General features: G+C 56.0%; 1 protein-coding gene across 2 annotated transcripts; it reads left to right on the top strand.

Moving 5' to 3' along the window:
* The first annotated feature begins 636 nt into the window (after positions 1 to 636).
* On the top strand, positions 637 to 5647 carry Irx2 (iroquois homeobox 2). Of its 2 annotated transcripts, XM_070042141.1 has the most exons (5): positions 637 to 953; positions 1999 to 2401; positions 2593 to 3288; positions 3874 to 3949; positions 4699 to 5647. In XM_070042141.1, the coding sequence occupies exons 1-4, from the start codon at positions 702 to 704 to the stop codon at positions 3924 to 3926; spliced, it is 1404 nt and encodes a 467-aa protein (XP_069898242.1). In that variant the 5' UTR covers positions 637 to 701; the 3' UTR covers positions 3927 to 3949; positions 4699 to 5647. The 2 variants fall into 2 exon arrangements, with proteins under 2 accessions (XP_069898242.1, XP_069898241.1); XM_070042140.1 differs by having other exon boundaries at positions 3874 to 5647.
* The last annotated feature ends 16833 nt before the right edge of the window (positions 5648 to 22480 follow it).

Here is a 22480-nt window from a genome sequence, read left to right as displayed (position 1 = left end):
CGGGAGCGGGTGAAGAGGGCGCGGGGCGGTGGGGGCGGAGGGCTAGGGCGCAGGGAGGCGGCGGCGGGAAGGACGACCGTGGGAGGGGTCCGCGGAGGCGCCCCGCTCCGCCCGGCCCCGCGGCGGGGCCGCCGGCCGCAGGCCGAGGCTGGAGCTGGGGCTGGGACGCGGGCCGTGCGTGCCACAAAGCCTGCGCGCCCCGCCCTCCGCCCGCGCCCCGCCTCACGCCCCGCCCTCCGCCCGCGCCCCGCCCTCCGCCCCGCGCCCCGCCCCCGGGGGAGGCCGGGCGCCCGCAGTGGGCGGAGCCGGGCCGGGGCGGGCCCCCGAATATGCAGATGAGCGCGTGACGGACAGCTCCGCGTTCCAATGTCCCTCGGAAACTCGAGCGCTCCTTCCTCAACTCCTCACTCCCGACTCCAGACTCCCCCAAAGCCCGACCGACCGCCGGCCCGGCGCGCGGCTGCGCCCAACGGCTCCGCGCCGCCGCCGCCGCCGCCGCCGCCGCCGCCGCCGCCGCTCGGCCTCTCCCCCGGCCCCGGCCCGCGGGCCCCTTCGGCTAGCGCCCAGGCCAGCCCGCCGCCGGCCCGCGGCCCCGGGGTCCGCCGCCGCGCCGCGCCGCGCCCGGGCCGGGCGTGGATGGAGGGTGCCGCGCGCCCTGCCCGCTGCTCGGCGTGACGCGGGCCGCGCGCCCCGCGCCCACCATGTCCTACCCGCAGGGTTACCTGTACCAGGCGCCCGGCTCGCTGGCGCTCTACTCGTGCCCCGCGTACGGCGCCTCTGCGCTGGCGGCGCCCCGCAGCGAGGAGCTGGCGCGCTCGGCGTCGGGCTCGGCGTTTAGCCCCTACCCGGGCTCGGCGGCCTTCACGGCGCAGGCGGCCACGGGCTTTGGCAGCCCGCTGCAGTACTCGGCCGACGCTGCCGCCGCCGCCGCCGCCGGCTTCCCATCTTACATGGTAAACACGCGGGCCCGGGGGCGGCGATCGGGGCGCGGGGGTCGCAAGCCCGGCGGCGGCGATCGGGGCGCGTGGGGCGCGGGCCCGGGGGCGGCGATCGGGGCGCGCAGGGCGCGGGCTCGGGGGCGGCGATCGGGGCGCGGGGGGGGGGGGGCGCGGGTCCGAGGACCGGGATCGGAGAGCGGCGGGGGAGGGGGGACGCGGGCCCGGGGGCGCGCGGGGCCGAGGGTCCGGGAGCCGGGCGCCGGGAACGGCAGGACAAGCGGCCCGTGCGCGCTTTCCTCCCCGTTCCCAGGGTGATCCCGAGGTGCGCGGGCGGCGTGGCCGTGTGTTGTCGCGGACCATGCGGGACTCCCACGTGCTGGCGGCCGCCGGCTCCGGAGCTGTGCGTGGCGCGAGAGTCGGCGGTGCCCGGGCCTCCCGGCGGCTTGCTGGGCCCGGGACGGCGGGTCTCTGAGCGGGGAGAGGGCGCGTGCCCAGGGCGGCTGCCCGGCCCGGGTCCTGGCCTGGCTCGCAGACTGGGTTTTCGGAAAGCGTGGTGGGCTCGGGGGTCCGCCCGAGCCGCGGGAGGCGGACCGGCCCTGTGCTCCCGGGCTCCGCGGCGGGGCCGGGCCCTCTGCGGGATTTCGGGGCCCGGACGGAGCCGCCCGGCCGGGGCTGCCGCCGCCTGGAATTTAAACCCTAACGGGCGAATCTGAATGGCAATTGCCGCGCGCTTGGAGACGCAGAGCCGGCGGTGGGCCTCAAGTGGCGGATCTGGCTTGGCGGGCGCCGCGGCGGCGCGGGCGGGGTGCGGGCCCCGGCCGGCGCTCGCCCCGCAGAACAGCTGGGGGACAGGGGTCGTTCGGGAGAAGCGGGGCGGCTTTCGAATTCGGAGGGAGCTGCGGGACGCCTGCGTCCCGCCCTGGCCGGCCTGATCTCCCGTGGCGGGAGGCCCGCGTGAGGAACGGCCGGCCGGGGCGGGCGGGCGGGCGGCGGGGAGGCTCGGGGAGGGGCTCCCGGCCCCTGGGCGGGCTTCTCACAGGTTCTTGCTGTCCCCATCCAGGGTGCGCCCTACGACACGCACACGACCGGCGTGACCGGCGCCCTCGGCTACCACCCATACGGCAGCGCGGCCTACCCGTACCAGCTCAACGACCCGGCCTACCGCAAGAACGCCACGCGCGACGCCACGGCCACGCTGAAGGCCTGGCTGCAGGAGCACCGCAAGAACCCCTACCCCACCAAGGGCGAGAAGATCATGCTGGCCATCATCACCAAGATGACCCTCACGCAGGTCTCCACCTGGTTCGCCAACGCGCGCCGGCGCCTCAAGAAGGAGAACAAGATGACTTGGGCCCCGAGGAACAAAAGCGAGGACGAGGACGAGGACGAGGGGGACGCCGCCCGGAGCAAGGGCAGCCCGGGCAAAGCGCAGGAGGGCGCGGAGACCTCGGCCGAGGACGAAGGTGAGCCGCGGCGGGGCGGCCGGGTCCGGCCCTTTCTCCCCAGGCGGGCACGGGGCGGGCGGGATGGAGGCCCGAGCTCGCCGCCCGGCCCGGGTCCGCGCGGACCCCGATCCCAGGGCCGGGGGTGGAGACGGGAGACGGGAGGCGGAGGCTGCGGGCGCGCGGCCACAGCTCCCCGCTCGCGCCCGCAGGCATCAGCCTCCACGTGGACTCGCTCACGGACCACTCGTGCTCGGCCGCCGAGTCGGACGGGGAGAAGCTGTCGTGCCGCGCCGGGGACCCGTTGTGCGAGTCCGGCTCCGAGTGCAAGGACAAGTTCGACGATCTGGAGGACGACGAGGACGACGACGAGGACTGCGAGCGGGACCTGGCGCCGCCCAAGCCCGCCACCGCCTCCCCGCTCACCGGCCTGGAGGCGCCGCTGCTGAGTCCCCGGCCCGAGGCCGCGCCCCGGGGCAAGGCGCCCCCGGGCAGCCGGACGTCGCCGGGCGCGCCGCCGCCCGCCAGCAAGCCCAAGCTGTGGTCGCTGGCGGAGATCGCCACGTCGGACCTCAAGCAGCCCAGCGCCGGCCCCGGCTGCGGGCTGCCGGCCGCCGCCGCGCCGGCCCCCGCGGGGGCGGCCCCGGGGGGCTCGGCCTACCCCGCCTCGCCGCTGCTCGGGCGCCCCCTCTACTACACGCCGCCCTTCTACGGCAACTACACGAACTACGGGAACTTGAACGCCGCGCTGCAGGGCCCGGGGCTGCTGCGCTACAACGCGGCGGCCGCGGCGCCCGGCGACGCGGGCCATGCCGCGCCCAAGGCGGCCGGCGACGCGGGCAAGGTCGGGGCGCACGCGCTGGAGCCGCACTACCGGCCCCCGGGCGGCGGCTACGAGCCCAAGAAAGGTAGGCAGTGCGGGCCCCGCGGGGTACTCACCACGTAGCCAGAGCCCCCCTGAAATCCTGGGCGGTGGGGGGGGGGCGCGGGTACCGAGAAGCCGGGCAGCCGGGGGTGAGCAGACCGCAGTCGGGGAGGGGACTGCAGAGGGCAGACCGCCGGCCGCGAGGCGGCCCGTCCCTAGGCCTACCCTGTTATTATTTACTCGTTAGTTAATTTAGTGTTAAGAACGTCATCGTGACTCTGTGGTGTTGGCACATCGCCACCCAAGACAAACCAGAGCCTGTGTCCCTCCGGGTGGCGGTGCGCGAGTCCAGGCCGCCGGGTCCCCTCCTGTGCCCCGGCAGCAGGAAAGCATTCCCTCCGCTAGAAAATGAAAGCTTCCCCTCTCCCCCCCGTTCTTTATTGGCCTCCAAGGCTCCTAATTCTGGGGACAGACCGGTGACTGGAAGCCCAAAGTGAGAGAGCCTGGGATCATAACCCAGAGTGCCTCTCTCGTCCGTGGCTGCCGTGACCCTTGTGTGTCCCGCGCCTGGGAGCTGGGCGGCCGCGGGTGGCGGGCCCGATCTCACTCACTGCCCCTTCCCCGACAGAGACCAGCGAGGGCTGTGCGGTGGTTGGCGCAGGCGTCCAGCCCTACCTATAGAATGACCCAGCTCAGCAGTGCAAGTAAGTGGGCATCTGTGCTCCGCGGCGCGCCGCCCTGGTGTGTGCCGCGCAGCTGGTTGGCTTGTGCCTCAGGCCTCTGGGGAAGATCTGTTATGTGCTGTAGACTGTATGTGTGTGTGTGTGATACATTTGTGACATATACATGTATGTGTATATATGTCACTAGTGCTCTTTGGGAAAATAGATGATTAAAATGTGGCATTCATTTGTTACTTGGAATGGTTTTTTCGCTGCTAAACACACACGAGAAACTTGGCTTGATGAGTGAACTATAGAAAACTTGGATGTGGAAATCCTTTTTGTGTATTGCTTTCAGAGTCTTCCTGGGCCTGTCCTCTCCCCTCCCATTACCCCCACTGTCCAAATGGGCTTGCAGAAGCCTGGACAGCAGTACCTTAAAAACTCATTCCTGTGTCGTCAGAGCTCCTAGAATTCACAAGCTTTATAGACCATGATAATGACAATTTGCCTTGTGAAGGTTAAAATGTGTTTGTGACTTTAAGCATCACTATTCCACAATAGTGTGAAATATGTGAAATTTATGTAATCAACTAATTTCAATTAAAAAATTTTAAAAAATAACTTGTTCCACTATTAACCCCAGATCAGAGATGGTAAAGAGGTAGAACCATTTGAGATCCGTTCGGGTTTTCTTTTGGTTTTGGCTTTTTTTTTTTTTTTTTAACCTGGTGGGCGTTGGTGTAGAAATGAAGGATTTACAATGATTTGGTCTTTTCCTTGGTCCACAGGTAGGTGTCACAATTGCTTTGGAAAATCAAAGTCAGGAGGCCATTCTGTCTTCCTAAGCTCATAAATGCAAAGATATATATATATATATAAATATATTATATCGATCTATCTATATCTATATATATATAAGGCAGATCTCTAATTCCGGACCACATCTGTGCCACTGTAAAAGAGAAGGACCGGTTGGGCACTGTCAACCCGCAGACTCTGACGGACTGGACACAGTGCCGGTGACAGCCGTGAACCTGTTGGCGTAGTGTAGCTTCCCTGACGTTTGTGTGACTTTTGGAAACAATCTGTTTTCTCTCAGGATATCTTGATCACTTCACAGCCACGGTCTATAGTCTATAGGTGTGATAGGATTTACTGTAAAAAAATTATTTGTAAAAGATGTACACAGTAGAAATAAAACGTGATTGAAGAACTTGAGTACTTCAGGCGTGGAAACAAATTTGATATTTATTTTTATAATGATATAGAGCTTCTAGTAATTTATGCAAGTTCTATTGCAATGCGATCTAAACTTTTTGTAAATAAATTCTGCCTGGTTTTTATTTGACCATTGCTGGTTATACAATCTTTGTTGGTTGTTTAACATGAATTCTTTACTAATTTATATCTTAAATTGTAAATAAAAACAGACTAGATTACAATCCTCAGGTGTTCCGGGCTCTTTATTCCTGAATGATGTGGGTCCGGAGCCCTGGGGACGGTAGCCTCCAGGTAATGAGTTCACCTGTTTAATGAAAAGCTGACCCTGTGAAGTCCTCTCTCCTTTATGCTCTCAGAGAAAAGCAGATGGGGGAGAAATACACAGTGGGAAGATTGAATTGGTTCTAGATTATTTATATATAAATGTATTACAAGAACATAACAAAGAATTATGTGCTCTGAATATGCAAATTCCATGCTAGTGTAAATTTCTAAAACGTGGAAAAAATAAAATGATATGACACCCCTATGTATTTTATATTTATTTTGTGATGCTGGCTCATTGACTGTCCTCAGCAAACTAGATGGAAAAGCACAATAGTATTGATAACAGGGAGTTAAACTCCTCACAAGAAGTTACTGATGGAAATAATTGTCTTCAGAGGCCCAAATTATCTAAATTGGTGTAGATCAGTCTCTTTTACACAGCCCCTGTAAATACATGGGGTGGGGGAGATTCTTCTCCGTGGCAATTACCTTCCCTTAGCCCGCGGGGAAAGAAAAGTTTAAGCAGCCCTGGCCGATTGTCTCTTTATTATCTCCTCCCTTCCTAATTATAGGACAAGTCTAAAATCTGCAGCCAAGTAACCCAGCCCCTGTCACTTCAGCCTTCCGAGGAATTATGTGGGCATCCATATAATATAATTTCAGGAAAGAAATGAACAATCATTTATTTCCTCTCCAAAGATAAATTGAGTGAATATAACTTAGGGTTATAAAACAAGAATAATGGCTTCTTAGATTGCCCTTTAATCAATCATACACTTATTTTTCAAGAGGTTCACCTCTTTTACTCCGTGATTAATAACTCGGTGCCAGGAAAGCATTACTGAGTCCCGGCAGGGGGCTGGTCTCCAGCGCGAGCTGCCTTGGAATGGTCAGTTGGGGTTCATTATGGGCTGCGATTGAACGATTTATAAAATCTTGTCTAAACATCTGCCACTCGGATAGGCTGATGTGTCTGAGGATGGGAAATTGCTGGACCAGTTGATATTGACAAACAGATCTCTCTGGTGCCTTTTTGTGTCATAGAAATATGTGGCTTCTTGCTGGGGTCTCCTTAGAAAGGGTATTTGAACGTAATCTTAGCTACTTGAAGCAAAGCCAGGGGACTCGTAAATGGACAGACTGCCCCTGGGGAGGGTTGACTGTGGGGGTGACTGTGGAAAGAAGAGGCAGACTGCTGTTGGGGATTTTCCTGGTAGTACTTGTGATTTTGTTTTAAATATGTGCACATTGAAGGTTAAATGGAAAGTAAGTTGCTGGGGGGGAATGGCAGTGGAACTGTTTGGAGCCGAGCTGTCTGTAGACAATAGTGAAGATTTTTCATGGAGTTGGGGGCCTCCCCAGCACGGGGGCGGGGCACAGTGAGCTTGGATGTTCTTTTGGTTTCTGGTGAACAAACTTCGTAGGATTTTCACAAAGATGATGTTTTTTCCTTTCCCAGAAGCAGTTTTTACATTACAATATGAAGGTATTCACAAAGTTTGCTCTATTATTATTAATCATAATTCCCCCCCCCATGCTAGCAGGAGATAAAATGCACTGGGCAGCAACATCTCAGTAACGTACTAGCTGCAGTATTTGAGAACTTGAATGAAAAGTAAGGAAGTTAGCGTTCACGGACAGATCTGCCCTAATGAAGATACAGCCTTGAAGGCAAAAGTCCGGCTTGCCGGTAGAAAATCCAGGCTCCGATGGGTCTCCGAGTGATCACGTCAGGAAACGGAAGCGGGGTTGATGGTGGGGCTGGGCAGGGGGTGGGCAGCGGTGTGACCCCCTCCTGGGCCCGTCCCCGTTTGCGGCCGCCTGCCCCCTTCCCCGGACCCCCTGCCCGACCTAAAGCAGCTCAGGAGATTAGCCCAGGCTAATGAAGCTTCTTTGATGTTTATATGCCTAACAAATTATCAACGATTTCCTAACTTACCCACCCACCTCCTGACCTGAATTTCTTCCTTTCTGGAAACCTGTTTTTTAAATATTCACTACCAACAGAAAACCTTCAGGTGCTTAAAGGGATCGTTTACAACGAAATACAGTGTTTGAGCTTTTCTCTATGCAGGTCATTGAGAAATAGGAGGGGAGGAAGAGGGAGAAAAAGGAGTGGGGGGGAGGAGGGGAGGGAGAGGGAGGGAGAGGGAGGGAGAGGGAGGGAGGGGGAAACCGTTCTGCCGGCGGCTCAGGGACTTTTGCATTTGCTGAGATTGGGAGGCAGACGAAGAGGGCCCTCGGGGTTCGGGGTTCGGCCCTCGGGGCTCGGGTTCGGGTTCCCTGCGATCGCGCCCTGCTGCTGGGCCCAGAGTCTGTTGGTCCGTCGGTCTGTCGGGTGGGGACAGACCCCCGCCCTCCTGTTTATCGCGTTAACCTCAGGTGGGCCGCAGGCCGCGGGTGGGCGCGGGCAGGGGCGCGTTCGCCTGGCCCCGCGCCGTCCAATGTCAACATTTGTTCCGAATAACAGAGTTATTGTTTCTGCCAGGCTGCCCAGCAACTGCCGCGGAAACTTGAAAAGAACTTGGTCCACCTTTGTCTGGTGCGAGGCGGGAGAGGCGCGGAGCCCCCCGCGCGCGGGGGCAGCGCCCGGCCGCACTGCGCCTGCCCTCCCCGAGCCGGGGGCCCGGAGCGCGGCGCGGCCGGGCGCTGGGGCCCGGGCTGGGGGCGTGCGGAGCTGGGCCGAGGCGAGGCGCCGCCAGGAGCTCGGGAGACAGACTGGGTTCCAGCTGCGCCTTTAGGGTCACACAGTCGCATTATTTATGAAAGAGGCTAAAAGTAACACCTACCCGGAAGAAACAATGTTCCAGAATAATTCTACACTAAATACTGCTGTTAGAGAACGGTGAAAACAGACATCATTTTGGAGGGGGGATAAAACAAATCATTCCAAACCAATTTATGACCTGGTCAGAGACAAGGCATTTTAAATTTAAATAGCATTGCCCAGCAGAAACTTTCCCTCAAGTAACTATATGATGCTCATCATAGAATTTTTGTAGTTACCCTGAACATTGGAAAATCCCGAAGGAAAACATTTATCTAAACCCAAACTAAAGTCATAAATAGATCGGTTAAATATGTTTTAAATCATTTCCCCCCAAACGGCAGGCATTTTAAATATTTTTTTAAATGCGTTAACCCAGGAGGCTATTTTGGGAACAATACACAAAGTCTGTGATATGTGGCCATTATGATTAAGATCACTTGAATTCCTACAAATCACAAGAGGATGTGTCCCTTTGATGTATTTTCAAACCTTTATGCAAGTGACAAATCCCTACAGATGTTTTAAAGGCTTATTTCCAGAAGAAGTAATCTATGACAATATTATTTTCCACTTGGTGAAAGTTACTTTTTATTGCTCTTAATGAGAAGCCGCAGCAATCACCTCCGAAACCTCAATCAGCCTCCTCCCCAACACATACATACACACACACACACACACACACACACACACACACACACACACACACACACACACACACACACACACACACACACACACACACTTCACTCTGACCAGAGCCTTGAAGACCTGCCAGTCAGAAGGCGTTTATTTGGGCTCCAGCACCCTCCCGCCTGCCCTGCCCTTGATTTCACTGTCCCCTCCCACCCCATGGGCTCCCCACAGCGGGGACCGACTGATCTTTCTAAGAAAGATGAAAATGGAAGATGTTCCATCGGCTGCTATATTGATAATACCGGGAGAAGGGGTTGTGAAATGTCCGCCGGAGCATTCTTTTGCAATCCCAGGTAGAAGGGAAGGAGGAAGAACGCTTTGTGTTTGTTTAAATCTGGCCCCAGAACAGGGGGAAACTTAAGCCTGTTTCCAGGTTGTTCCTTGTGGGACAGAAAACAAGTTCAGTCTACGGTTCTGAAGGAGCAGCGGGCAGGGCCGGCTGCCTCCACCCCAGGTCCTCCCAGAAGCACCCAGGGGGCCAAGATCCGGGAGCTACCCAAGCCCTGGCCTGTGTGTGGGGAGATAAATTGACAATTTATTGTGTGCAATGCCTGATCAATTATTAATCCTTCGTGTCAACAACGGGGTTATAATTACCTTGGGTTATTTTAAGAAATATTTGCTTTTTCGTTTTTCTGATCTGGTAATTAGTTAATGCTCTTGGGGAATGGATTCCGGGAAGCCGGGCCATGCCGGACTCCAACGCCACCCCTGCGGGTGACCTTTGGAGAACCTGCATCCACTCCGGGTCTCGGTCTAGGACACTTCCTCTGAGCCTCTGCTACCAGCGAAGAGCCAGCGCCTGGGGAGCCTGGCCCTGCGGGGCACAGCTCTCTGCCTGGCTGGGCCGGGTTCCTGCAGACCCCTCGGGCAGGGGAGCCCCGACTCCCTGCCAGGAGCTGGGGCCCGCCCCGCCAGCCCCTCGACCAGGCACGGGTGCCAGGTGCCAAGCCCACGGTGGAGAGGAGGCCGGGTGGGGGGCTGGGGAGGGGGGGCGAGGCTGGACTGGGCTGACCAATGGGAACAGCCGGTGGGGGACGGGAAGCCGGGCCGGTTCCGCCTGGGCTGGCTCGGCCTGAGCTGGGGGACCAGTCCACCCACAGCCCTGGGGACCACGTGCCCAGGGCTGGGCCAGCCAAGCTAGGGCCAGACCGAGGCTGGCCACCTCCTTGGGGGCGGAGGTGCTTCCCCCTGGGACTTGGGCTGCTCCCTGGGCCCGGCTCACATGGGGCCGGGCGGGGGTGGGAAGCCTGAAGTTGGTCACGTCCCTAAGCCTGCACCAGCTCCAGTTCCAAACACAGGCATTCAGAAGCTACAGACATCTGTTTTTCAGGGCCTGTGCTGCTGGCCCAGCCCCTTGGCCAGCCCCAGCTGTGTGTGTGTGTGTGCGCGTGCGCTCGCGCGCGTGTGTGCACACGTGCATGAGGGCGGGGCCTGCAGCTGACCCCTGCTGACCTGCTCCCAGGACGTGTGGCTTCCCTGTCCATTTGTCCACTCCACGGCCCGGAGCACCCCCGCCCAGCAGGCGGGTGCACAGTAGTGGCCAGGAGAGCACAGTGGTCCTGGATACGGTGGGGGCAGGCCCCATGTGGCCCGTGGAGAGGATGAGGGACAGGGCTGGGCAGGCCCCGGGGGCTCTGGTGGAGTGGATGGTAGAGCAAGGATGCGAAGCTCACATTTCTTCTCCCTGGTTCTCAAGCAGTGGAAAACAAATCCTTGGCGATGATTCTGCAGTGTCAGCCTTCCTATCAAGTGCCTTCCTGGGCATCACAGGTGTGGGGGCTGGCCAGCTGGGGGGAGGGCAGGAGGCCCTGGAGAAGATGGGCTGACACGGGTGTTTTCATGGTCCTGTGCAGCGTGCCCTGCACAGGAAGGGCTGGAAAGGCTGTGCTTTCGGTAAACTCTCGGGATATGGAGCCTCAAACTTTACTCCACACACCTTTCTTCTGCCTGAGGGCCGTCAGGGGCCAGCCCTGGTCTGCTGGCCCCCCTAGGCAAGGAGGCCAGGCTCCTGCTGGTGGGAGGAGGTGGTGCAGGGATGCAAGCTCAGAACACCTCTGAGGGGAACTACCCAGGGAAGCACTTGCCGGTCCAAAATCCACCTGTGCTGGCCAGCTTTCTCCAGCCTGACGTGGCGCCCTGGGAAGGGAGGCAGGGACAGCAGGTACGGCCACCATGGAGCTGTCGCCCGGGTGTGCTCGGCAGGCGATGGCCTCTGGCTCTTGTGCCAGGACAGCTCTGTGACTGTCCACAGCCCTGTCCAGCAGGCACAGGTACTACAAGTGGCACTGCTCCTGGCACTCGAGACCTCCTGTGCCCAAGGCCAGTCCCACTGTGGCTCTGGCGAGGAGGTTTGCGGCCACTGCTGTGTGCTGACTCAGCAGACACAGGCACGACCCCTCTCCCCACTTCCCACCGCTGGGCTCTGTGTGCTCAGCTGGACACCTTGGCCAGGCCTGTCCTTCCTCTTGCCCCAGCCTGTGTCTGAGCTCTTGTTTGGCCATTTCAGAGCAGGAGGGAATTCCTGGGTAGAAGCCCTTGGGGCTGGGCCGGGGAAGAAGGTCCTAGGCCTTACTGACCTTCACATCACCACTGCCTACTGCCTGCCCTGCTCCGAAGCCAGTGATTTCCCTAAGGGTGAGAATGAAAGCCAGGCACCGGTGGCTCACGCCTGTCATCCTAGCTACTCAGGAGGCTGAGATCTGAGGATCACGGTTCAAAGCCAGCCCGGGCAGGAAAATCCTTGAGACTCTTATCTCCAGTAAACCACCAGAAAACCTGGAAGTAGCACTGTGGCTCAAGTGGTAGAGTGCTTGCCTTGAGCTGAAGAGCTGAGGGACAGTGCCCAGGCCCAGAGTTCAAGCCCCATGAACAACCAAAAAAGAAAAGGATAAACAAGCCGTGTGTCTGAAGCAAGGATAGCACAGCACATTTCACCTTGTACCTCAGAAAATGTTTCATGTGAAGATAGCCCACACCTGTGCACCGTGTGATGCCGGACGGACGGACGGACGGACGGAGCGGGGAGCGGGGAGCGGGGAGCGGGCTGGGGCAGAGGCCACTGTGCCGGTCAGCTATTCTATACTAAGAGGAACAAGATTGGAGTTCATAACATAAGCAGTAATTCACTGGTAATCAAGATGTTTCACATAATTTGTGGTTTCACAACAGTGATTAAAAATGCATTTATATTCAAGGTATATTTGGATAAGCCAGGTGTTAACAACAAAAGCAGCCAAATTATTTGCTGTTTACAGAAATAATTTTTTCTAAAATATTCCAAGGGAATCTATTAAGGAAACTATGCACATTCCAATTTGTAAACATCAAAACCGTAAATAAAAACTTCAAAAGTGAAATGAGGCAGTGGTAATTTTCAAAATTCAATCCTGAGGTAGAAGAGGTAAAAGATAAGAGTCCAGGAGTGACAGGGAGGGATGCGGGCGGAGGACGGGGTGGAGTCCCACGGAAGCCCGGCTGGCCGTGGGAGTGGAAGTGCCCTGCTGCTCAGCTCCTCCTCTCCTGCTGGTGCGTGGGCACAGCAGCCTCTGGAGGCACAGGACTCGGGAAGACTGGGAAGGCGGTCTAGCCAACCCAGCATGCGTCCTGGTACTGGGTGAAGCTGGGAGGAGAGCACCCAGAGCCAGGGGAAGGAAATTGCTAGAGTTCTGATCTGATGGACAGCTGACGGGACCTTCCACAGGCAGGGTCTGGAGGGAGGTTTCCCGTCATTTGGGGATGGTGTGCCCGGCTCCTACTCCCTCCCCTTCCACCATGCGCATCCACCATGATGGCGGCTCACCTCAGGCCCAAGCAATGGGACCAACTGGTCAGGGACTGAAACCCCAAAACCATGAGCCCTGGCCTGGGGTGCAACAGAGGAAAGTGCCTAAGCCCCAAACACCTAGACTCTCAGCAACCCCCTGCAGTTGATGAAGGGAGGAATGTTGTCCAGACAGCAGAACACTAACAGAAAGAAAAAGGGTAGGGTGTGGAGAGCATGGAGCAGATGTCTTTTCTGTTCCAGCTCCTACCTCCTCCGGTACAGCTAGACTTTAGAGGCACCTTTGGCACAGTCAGGATTTCCGAGTTCTGGGTTCGGATCCGGATTACTGAAGGCCAGTGTTAGCTCTCCCGCATCTCATCACCACCCACCCACTCCCCAGGACACGCTGCCGTTCTAGGCAGCCAGTCTGCAGCACTGCCTCCTAACCTCACACCCAGGGAACTGGTTTCTGTTGGCTTTGTGGACAAAACCAGACATACCAACGTGGACACACGCAGTATGTCTGTCTTTTGTTGTTGTTTTATACAGACTTTATTTTCAGAGCGATTTTAGGTTTGCAGACAAGTTGCATACCATGTACAGAGTCTTCATATATTCTCCAGTGCAGTGTCCTCTATGTTAAAAGCTTGTGGCTCGCGTGCATGCATGCCTTGCACAAAGGATTCCACTGTGATGCTTTCACATATAACATAGAATATACTTGGGTTGCATTTACGCCTCTGTTGCTTGTTCTTGTCCTCCCTTCCCCTCTCTAGTTTTTTTTTTTTCCCCCGCAGTTTCATGATTCCCTTTGCATAGGTGCACATAACATGTTCTGATCCTGTTCCCCCCCTCACCCTCTCCTTACCCCTCCCAGTGGCTCTTCACCTCTCCGACTTGAGGGGTAGGAAGAACTGTGTTACTTTATTTTTCAGGACTCCAGCACACGTGAGAGATGTGTGGCCATTTGTCTATCTCAGTCTGGATTATTTCTCTGCACATGATCATCTCCATCTCCGTCCACTTTTCTGTAAATGACATGCATTCGTTCTTCTTTGTGGCTGAGTCCTGTACCTGTTTATCCACCGATGGCCCATAGCTTGACAGTAACTCAGCTGCTGTGAACCATGTTCATACATGTGCACACACAGGCCTCACAATGGTGTGTGTGCTGGCTCACGTTCGTGTGGATCATTCGGAGTTCTGTGTTTTCTATGTTCAGGTTTTGTGCCTTCATACTGAGTCCCTTCTCACCAACACTGTATGACTTTCTTTTTCTGGCATTAGTCTGGCACATGTGTTACAATCAATGAACCAATATCACACTATTATTAATTAGACCAACATTATTATTATTGATTAAGTTCCTGGATTTTATCAGCGTTCACTTTTGAATTGTACATTGTATGAGTTTCGATTTTACATAGCACAGAATAGACTGCTTCCTGATTATATGGTTATATCTTAAAGATCCAAGCGGAATAATGTAATCATAGAACAAAAGTGTGCCACCATAACAATATGAAAAACAAATATTCAAACGTGAATAAATAAATATATACATAGAATTTAATTGCTGAAGGTAATACAGGAATGGAGTTACATTTAAATTTTAACTGGGAAACAGTTGCATGGCCCACATGATGTGTGCCATATGCTTACACTAAAAAGTTTTGTGGAATAGTGAAATTTTATTTATTTATTTAGTTGGTGGTTGGTTGGTTGGTTGTGGGGCCTGAACTCTGGCTGTCCCTCAGCTCTTCAGCTCAAGATGAACACTCTACCACTTGAGCCACAGCACCACTTCCAGCTTTTTTCTGCTTATGTGGTGCTGAGGAATTGAACCCAGGGCCTCGTGCATGCAAGCCAAGCACTCTGCCACCTTCCCAGCCCAAGCGGAATTTTAAATTTGACTGGGTATTACTTATTTTTATTTCCCAAACCTAACAATGGATGAATCCATTTTCTCCCTAAGATAGAAGGTCTGAGAGAATCCATTTAAAAGAGGAAACTTTGGCTTTAGCTTGTCATTGTCATGGAGGTTTCAGTCCAAAATCCGATGCACTCACTAGGCTGGTCCTGAAGCCAGACAGAATAGCCTAGCCATGGGAGCATGGGGTAGAGCCTGGGGGGAGGGGTACACATCCCACCCAGGCTGGGAGGCTGAGGAAAGAAGAGCAGAGGAAGCCGGGCGCCGGTGGCTCATGCTTGTCATCCTAGCTTCACAGGAGGCTGAGATCTGAGGATCACAGTTCAAAGCCAGCCCGGGCAGGAAAGTCCGTGAGACTTATCTCCAATAAACCACTAGAAAATCGGAAGTGGTGTTATGGCTCAAGTGGTAGAGCGCTCGCCTTGAGCTGAAGAGGGCAAGCCCAGAGTTCAAGCCCCATGACTGACCAAAAAAAAAAAAAAAAAAAAAAGAGGGGAGAAGGGAGGAGAGGAGAGAGGACAAGAGAAGAGAAGAGAGGAGAGGGGAGAGGCAGGGACAGGAAGGGAGAGCAGGGGAGAGCAGGAGGAGGGATTGGACAAGACACTCCTCAAAGGCAGATCCTAGTGACCTGTTTCCTCCAACCAGGCCCCAGTTCCTAGCAGCCCATTCAATAGTGGGCAAGTCCCCTACATTCCCCAGCACTCTGGGGCCCCAGTCCCTCTCAGTAGCACCCCTATCCGGAGACCAAGCCTTCAGGACATGAGCCTGTTGATGATTTTGTATGGAAGCCACAACAGGTAAGCTTGATATTTATAGGACACACCCTAAAAGCAGAGCTCTGTCTCCAGGCGGCCTGGGAGCCGGCCTGAAGCTGTGCGGTCACAAGCCGGGCTCACAGGGATGGGGAGGAGGCCAGACGTGTGTTCGCACTACTGGGATCGTCTGGGGCAAGGTAAGGAGGCTCTCTTGTCTTTCAGCACGGACACCCGGGAGCCCCTGGAGACCTCTCTCTTTGGGTTGGCAAGCTCCCCACACCTTGAGCTGTCTGCCTTCTCTCTGTGGAAACTTCTAGGATCTTTCCATCAGGAGGTGCTGCCACGACTCCTCCTCTCAGCTGACAGTCACCGGCCCACAGAGTGAGGGCCCAGTGGGGCCACCTTCCTGGGCCGTGGGGGCGCAGCCTTGGCTGGGTGGTGGAGAGAGGCCCCCGCAGGTGTGTGGAATTGCCTCTGGCCCCGGCCCTTTTTAAAAGGTGGTGGATGGGGAACGAAAAACCGGGAGAGAGCAAAAGGAAATGACTTAGTAACTGTAACTTAGTAACTGTAGCCCCTCTGTACACCACCTTTATCACAGCAATTAAAGAGTTTTAAAAAGGCGATGGATCAAGGCTATGAAAATAGGAAGGGAAATGCCCGGGTGGATGCCAGGTGGTAAAGCAAAGTGGTGGGGCTCCTGCTTCTGCGCCGGGGAGATGGACCTGGAACCTGTGACCTGCCCGCTGCCCCTGCCCGGGCCGGGCCCCTCCCCAAGTCCACACTCTCCTGCGTGTCCTGTTCTCCGCCACAGTCAGCTAGTTTGGGATGACCCGGAACACGCCCCGTAGGTGCGCGTGCTCTCACTACCACCGCCTGCAGGTCAGGAGGCACACAGGGAAGAGGTCACACAAAATGGCCTAGCGAAAGCGGCTCCGGTCCCGGTCCTGCGTGGGGTGTCCGCTGCGCCCCGGTAGGTGTGCAGAGACACGGGCCGCAGGAGGGACTGGAGTTCCCTGCGTGCCCACCTTGATGCCCACGCGTGGCTGGAGCTCCCAGTTCTGTGCTGGCTCCCACGGTGTTGCCGAGTTCCCACCGAAGAATCCGGGAGCGGTGCTGTGCGCTGAGAACTGGAGGGACCTCGCGCTTCTTACGGCCCCCGGGCCTACGAGGGTTACGGTCAGCGAGCATCCTACACCGTGGATTGCCAACAATGGCTGAACTTTAGACTTGGGGTGAGCCAGCACGCCCGTGGCACTCCCGCACCCAGAGCCCCAGCTCACAGGCTGCTCTCTGCCCTCACGGGCCCCTGAGGGCGGCCCAGAAAACAGCAAGGGCCACAAGCAGGTCTCCAGGGTCCTTCCTCCCTCTGCACTGCCCTCCCTCCTCCCTCCAGAGCATCCTCAGGCTGACCTCTCCACGCTGTGATGCACCCCCCCAGCCCCGCCCCTGCTGGTGACCCCCTCCCCCGGACAGACCGTCCCCAGGCTTCCTCTGTCCACACCTCTCTCCTCACCTCGTCTGTGCCTGCCGCCCAGTGGCACATTGCTTATCCCCAGAAAACACAGCTTGTTGCTGGGGCTCCGTGCAGACTGCCGGCTACCGGACCTGTGCGGCGCCTGAAGGCTGTGCAGACGGGGCAGGAGGTAGGGCAGACTGCGCTGGGCATGCCCTAGCCTCAGCCCACACGTGGGCAGTGCCTCGGCCGGCGTCCTGCGCCTCTTACCTGGAGGCAGCAGGCTGCGCAAGGGGAAGCGATTGCTGCTCCTCACAACCCCGCAACCTGCACACTCATTCCCAGCGGCCTCCCAGCCTCCTGCCTTCCCAGGAATCTCAGTACCTGCTCCTGGTGGCTCACGCCTTCTTCCCACAGACAGCCTCAAGTGTTTCCAAGGACATTGTGCGGTAGGCATAGTCGTGGAAATGTATTTTAAATACACGTTCTTAATAAACACTGGCCAGGTATTCACAAGGTCCCACAGTGCCGAGGCCGGCTGAGAGGGTTGCAGGGTGAGGAGGGGGAGAGTCGGGAGAGGCAGAGGTGGGGAAGGGAGGTGGGAAGGGGGAGAGGTGGGGCGGGGCAGAGGTGGGGAGGGGCAAACTCAGGAGGGACAGGGGAGGGGAGTTCTCCCTAGCCCCACCCACCCTGCTCCACACTCTCCTCCCTCCTAGGGAGGGAGGGAGTTGGAGCATGTTTTTCTGAGAATCTGTGCCAGGACTTAATGCAGCCCGTGCCAAGCTGAGGATGTGACTTGAACAGCCTAGTGACCGATTCCCTGAACTCAAGCCCTCTGCAGCCCAGCCTACAGGATGGCTTTTAGCAATGACATCAATTAAGCTCACAGTTCAGCACACAAACACACCGTGTGTACACTGTAGTCCAAGATGGAAGGCCATGCAGAGCAGTGTGTGCACCTTGTGCACACGTGTGCTCTCACACACTCATGCATGTGTGTGCGGCCATGAGCCTGCCTGTGCATTGACACACGTGAAGGGACCGTGGAAGGATGTGTCCGAGTCCAGGCCGTCTCCCCGTTCATTGGCCTGGGCACGTGGACACCCTGATAAAGTGCCAGGCTCAGAGATGACAACGATGAACCTTGGGAAATTCGAAACCCTTTTTATTAACCATCAATCACTGCTATTCATTTTAACGAGCGGTCTGACAGACTTGAGGCAAACAGGTCAGACATGTTCTTTCTTTAATTGCTAACTGCTGACATCACAACACATCATGTACTGGGATCTGGAAGAGGAACACATATACACCTGGCTTTATGTTTTGGGGGCCAGGGGTGCTAGTGGTGGGGTGTGAGGAAAAGGGGGACATTTGGGTGCCTAATGTAAGGGTGCTTGCTGCTTCCCGGCCCTGCAGTTGAGGGCAGAGGGTGGGGTCTCCTGGGATCCAGCCGGCTTGATTGACAGCTGTAAGGAGAAGGTTCGTGCAGTCCTGTGTCATGTGGGTACTGGTGGCCCATCTTTAGCACAGTGGCTAGGGCCTATGTGCTGTACTCATTAGCACTCAGTTGTCTGTTATGACTAATGTTGTGTGCTAGTTAGTTCTAGCGACAGGGGAGCAGAGAAGGCTGGTGTTTTGCAAGAGACTTGGGGTACCTTGTGCAGGTGGTCCCCGCTGCATTAGCGGTGTCACTCCTGGTGTGACTGGTTCAACGTAGGGTGGGATCAGGTCAGACTGAGCCATTGATGGAGCACTTTCCCTGCTGGCAGGGCTGATGTTTCTTTCTTCACGTGGTTTTCTTCCACATGATCTTGGAAGGACCCGGCTGCAGGTGTGTGTCTAGTGCCTACTTGCTGTACACACACCTCGCAGGATCCCACCTTCCTGGGACTACAGACTGGATGCCTAAATATTCCCACAAGTCAGGAGAGAAAATGGAGGCTGGCAGCCACCCAAATGCACTGAGACAGGGCACCGTCCTTGCCTCCCCGGGAAAACCTTCCAGGCCCGGCCCGTGAGGAGGCCCCGCCCTGTGTTCCGCAGGTCTTCAGGCTGGCTTCTTCCTGCGTGTGCTGCCCACCCACAAGCCTCTCTGCCCGTCCCTCTCTCTGCCCCGCTAGCTGTAGTTCTGGCTGTCTCTTTGGCTGTCCTTGCTGCCCACTCTCATTGACCTTTGGTCAAATGAATGTCCCAGATGAGGTAGCCCTCGATGCAGAGTTGCTGGGCATGGGGCGGTCTCCATCCTGCCCATAGGAGGGGCCTCGGTGAGACCATGCAGCACTGCAAAGTGAGCGTACACACAGACTGTCCACGCACAGACTGGAAGGCAGAAGGTCTCAGACTGTCCATGCACAGACTGGAAGGCAGAAGGTCTTTCCTGATTTGAAGAGCATCACTGCTAGCCTGGGTGGTTTTCTTAAGTAAATCTGTGCGCCATTCATACAAAGAAAAGGCATTTCAGATATTTCCAGAAACAAATGCCACAGCCAAAAGCCACTGTCATGACAATGGCAAGAGAGTGACGGTGCTCTCACCTAGAGCACGGGGTGAGCGCCGGACCTTCCTCCAGGGCGAAGGAGAGCTGGCGTGGCGTGGCTCTCAGGGACAGGGCACTGGGTGGCAGGCTCAGTACACAGCTCTGGTGTAGGGAGAGGCCCTGGGCTGCAGGCTCAGTACACAGCTCTGGTGTAGGGAGAGGCCCTGGGCTGCAGGCTCAGTACACAGCTCTGGTGTAGAGAGGCGCTGGGCTGCAGGCTCAGTACACAGCACTGGTGTAGAGAGGCGCTGGGCTGCAGGCTTAGTAAACACCCACTTTGCCTCCAGTTCCCAGATTTAAAGCCAAAGCCCCAGCCTGGATCTCTTTTTTCAAGAGCTTCCCTGTTTGACACTAGCCCACCTGATTCTATTACATCTATATTTACATCTTCTACATAGGCATCTTATATTCATACTGTCTATACTTCCTCTTCTATTTCTCTATATATTTCTGTTTCTGTATAAATTATGTGGGTGTCTATACACACTTCTGTACCCACCTCTCTCCTATCATGGGTTGAAAATTTTAGAAATAAAAGCAACTCTGAAAGGGAGATGAAGTACATGACCGTGGCTCCCACCCACTTTCCTTAACTCATTCTTCGAGTCTTCTAGCTGACATAGGCTGGGCAGGGCACTGACCAGACTCTGTGTGTGGACGCTGAGCAGAAGACATAGCCACAGAAGCACAGCAAATCCTTTCCCGTTTTCTATCTAGCTTCCTGGGCTCCAAACTTATTTGAAGCTCCTTACATTTGTATCAGTTATGCGAATGTCTTTGTCCTTTGATTACACACACACACACACACACACACACACACACACACACACACGAATGTGCAAACAGTTCTACCATCCTTCTCCTGAAGGAACCAGGCCTACTCCCCTCATCCCACACAGCTCTCAGACTCCTGCCTTCCCTGCATGAGCTAATGTCGGAGCAGGAGTTACGTCTAGCTTCTTCTCCTGGATTCACAGCCCCCTGAACTGGACAGTCAGGTTGAACAAGCATTTCAAGAGAATTCTGGGCTTGTCCGTCATCACCAGCAAGCAGCAGCCAGGACATTCTCCCCAGCACCAGCCGCGTGGAGAAAATCACAGGGACTCATACGACTTTCTTTCCTTAATAAGCTGACTCTCCAAGTGCAACTGGAGCTGAGTCAGAACTATCCCAGTCTCTGCAGACATGCGTTGCCAATATTGGAGCACAAATAAACGGTTGGAATTTAGGACCAAAGGCCAGGTGCTGTCTGGGAGCGCACAGCGCGTGTGGCAGAGGGGATGGTGAGCAGGAGCCACGCGGCCTTCTCGTCACCTCCCACCGAGTGACCTCATCCCCCAGTTCCCTGGCTGGTCCTCGGGAGCCGGGTGCACAAAGCCAGCCGCCTCCTGGAGGAGGCTCATGCCTGGGGACAGCCCTTGGGCCTGTCTTGAGTTCATAGTGGCATTCCATTCCTACAGACTCATCTTCAACCCTGCACCAGGGCCTCCTGGACCAGACTGACCCTCCTCCCGGTGTCTGCTTCCACACGGGGAAGCCCAGGGCGCGACCTCTGGAGTCATGGTTACACTCCATGTGTCAAGAATGCATTGTAAGTGCGTGTTTATCAGAGAGCTGGTAATCTGAGAAGAGGCAGGAAATCTCTCCTAAAGCCGTGTCCGCACAGGAGCTGTGACTCACTTCCGTTTGTGGATCCGACTTCTAGGTAATGCTACAAAACTCGCACTATCAGACAACATAATTGGCTTATCAGCTGGAATGAAAATTGGGTTTTGACGCAGGCTACAGATGGATGATCATGGCCACCCATCTTTGGAGAAGGCAGTGTTTAAAATAGACCTTGTGCAGGGCAAAGCACACGGGGGTCAGAAGATGGATAATGCTGTTAGAAGTTATTAAGCACATTATCAGGTTCTTTGAACATTAACTTTATTGTGCTGTTTTCAGAGTTTTTAGCCTGTGGGATAATTTACAATGGTTAATCAACTTGGAATATAAATGAGTAGTCTGTATGCTATTCATGAATACAACTCTGAAACTCCAAAGAAACCTTAATAGAGAGAAGGAGAGCTGGCCCTCCAGTCGGGCATGACCCCCGGTGGAGGGAGAGGCAGAGAGAATGGTGTTGTAAATAGAGATGGTGTGGGCGGCACTGATTTAGGCCTTTCCAGGGTGACACAGTTAAGGACATGGTGACCAATGCTGTACTCTGGTCTCTGTGTGGCCGGCCATGGCTCCTGTGTGGGCCTCTAGCTGCAGACTCCTGGTGTTGTCATTAGCCAGATCTGTATTCCCATGTCCCTGCCCCACACAGCACACAAGAGAGGAGCTGTCATTCTTGAGCACATGGGCCTTTGTCCTCAGAGCTCCAAACATGTAATGGCACTGATGCTCCAGCAGCCATGGGGGGAGCCCGGCGGAAGTCAGCCCCCCATTCGGGAGCAGAGTCCGGAGGCCTTAGGTTACCAGTGCCATCCTAAAGCGTGGCACAGAGCACTGCGCCTGATCGCTGTGAGGCAGTCACCCTGATGACAGCCGATAGAATCCCAGCAGGCACCCGTGCCCTCTGAACCCCAAGCTGAGCTTTCTTCTCCTGGAGAGCACCCCCTCTTTGCAGACTGCAGCGTTTACTTGACAGGGTTGGAAGAAACAAGCCGAACATGATCAAGGGGATGGTTTGCTGCGTCGGAAACACGGATCCTCCAGGAGTTTTCCCGGAGAAAGGAAGCTGGCTCAGCACAACTCTACTGCTGCAGCAGGACTAAGTAATGGAGGTTTTCAAAGACATTTAAAAATACTTTTCTGAGCCGGGCGCCGGTGGCTCACGCCTGTCATCCTAGCTACTCAGGAGGCTGAGATCTGAGGATTGAGGTTCAAAGCCAGCCCGGGCAGGAAAGTCCATGAAACTCTTATCTCCAATAAACCACCAGAAAACTGGACGTAGCACTGTAGCTCCAGTGGTGGAGCGTTTGCCTTGAGCTGAAGAGCTGAGGGACAGCGTTCCAGGCCCAGAGTTCAAACCCCATGACTGACCAAACAAAAAACAAAAAACCTTCCCGAGACAGCCGATGATGTGGGGATGTGGGGAGGTGGGGAGGGTTTAGCATGCTAGCAGAGAAAGTTCTTTATTGGAAAAGCTGTCAGGGGCTCGATTTGTGTGAGAAAAACCAGTCATC

The sequence above is a fragment of the Dipodomys merriami genome, unplaced genomic scaffold, assembly GCF_024711535.1.
Source record: "Dipodomys merriami isolate MVZ:Mamm:240054 unplaced genomic scaffold, mDipMer1.0.p SCAF_32, whole genome shotgun sequence".
NCBI classification, from domain to species: domain Eukaryota; kingdom Metazoa; phylum Chordata; class Mammalia; order Rodentia; family Heteromyidae; genus Dipodomys; species Dipodomys merriami.
Note: the sequence above shows the minus strand (reverse complement) of the source record. Positions and strands in the feature narration are given on the sequence as shown.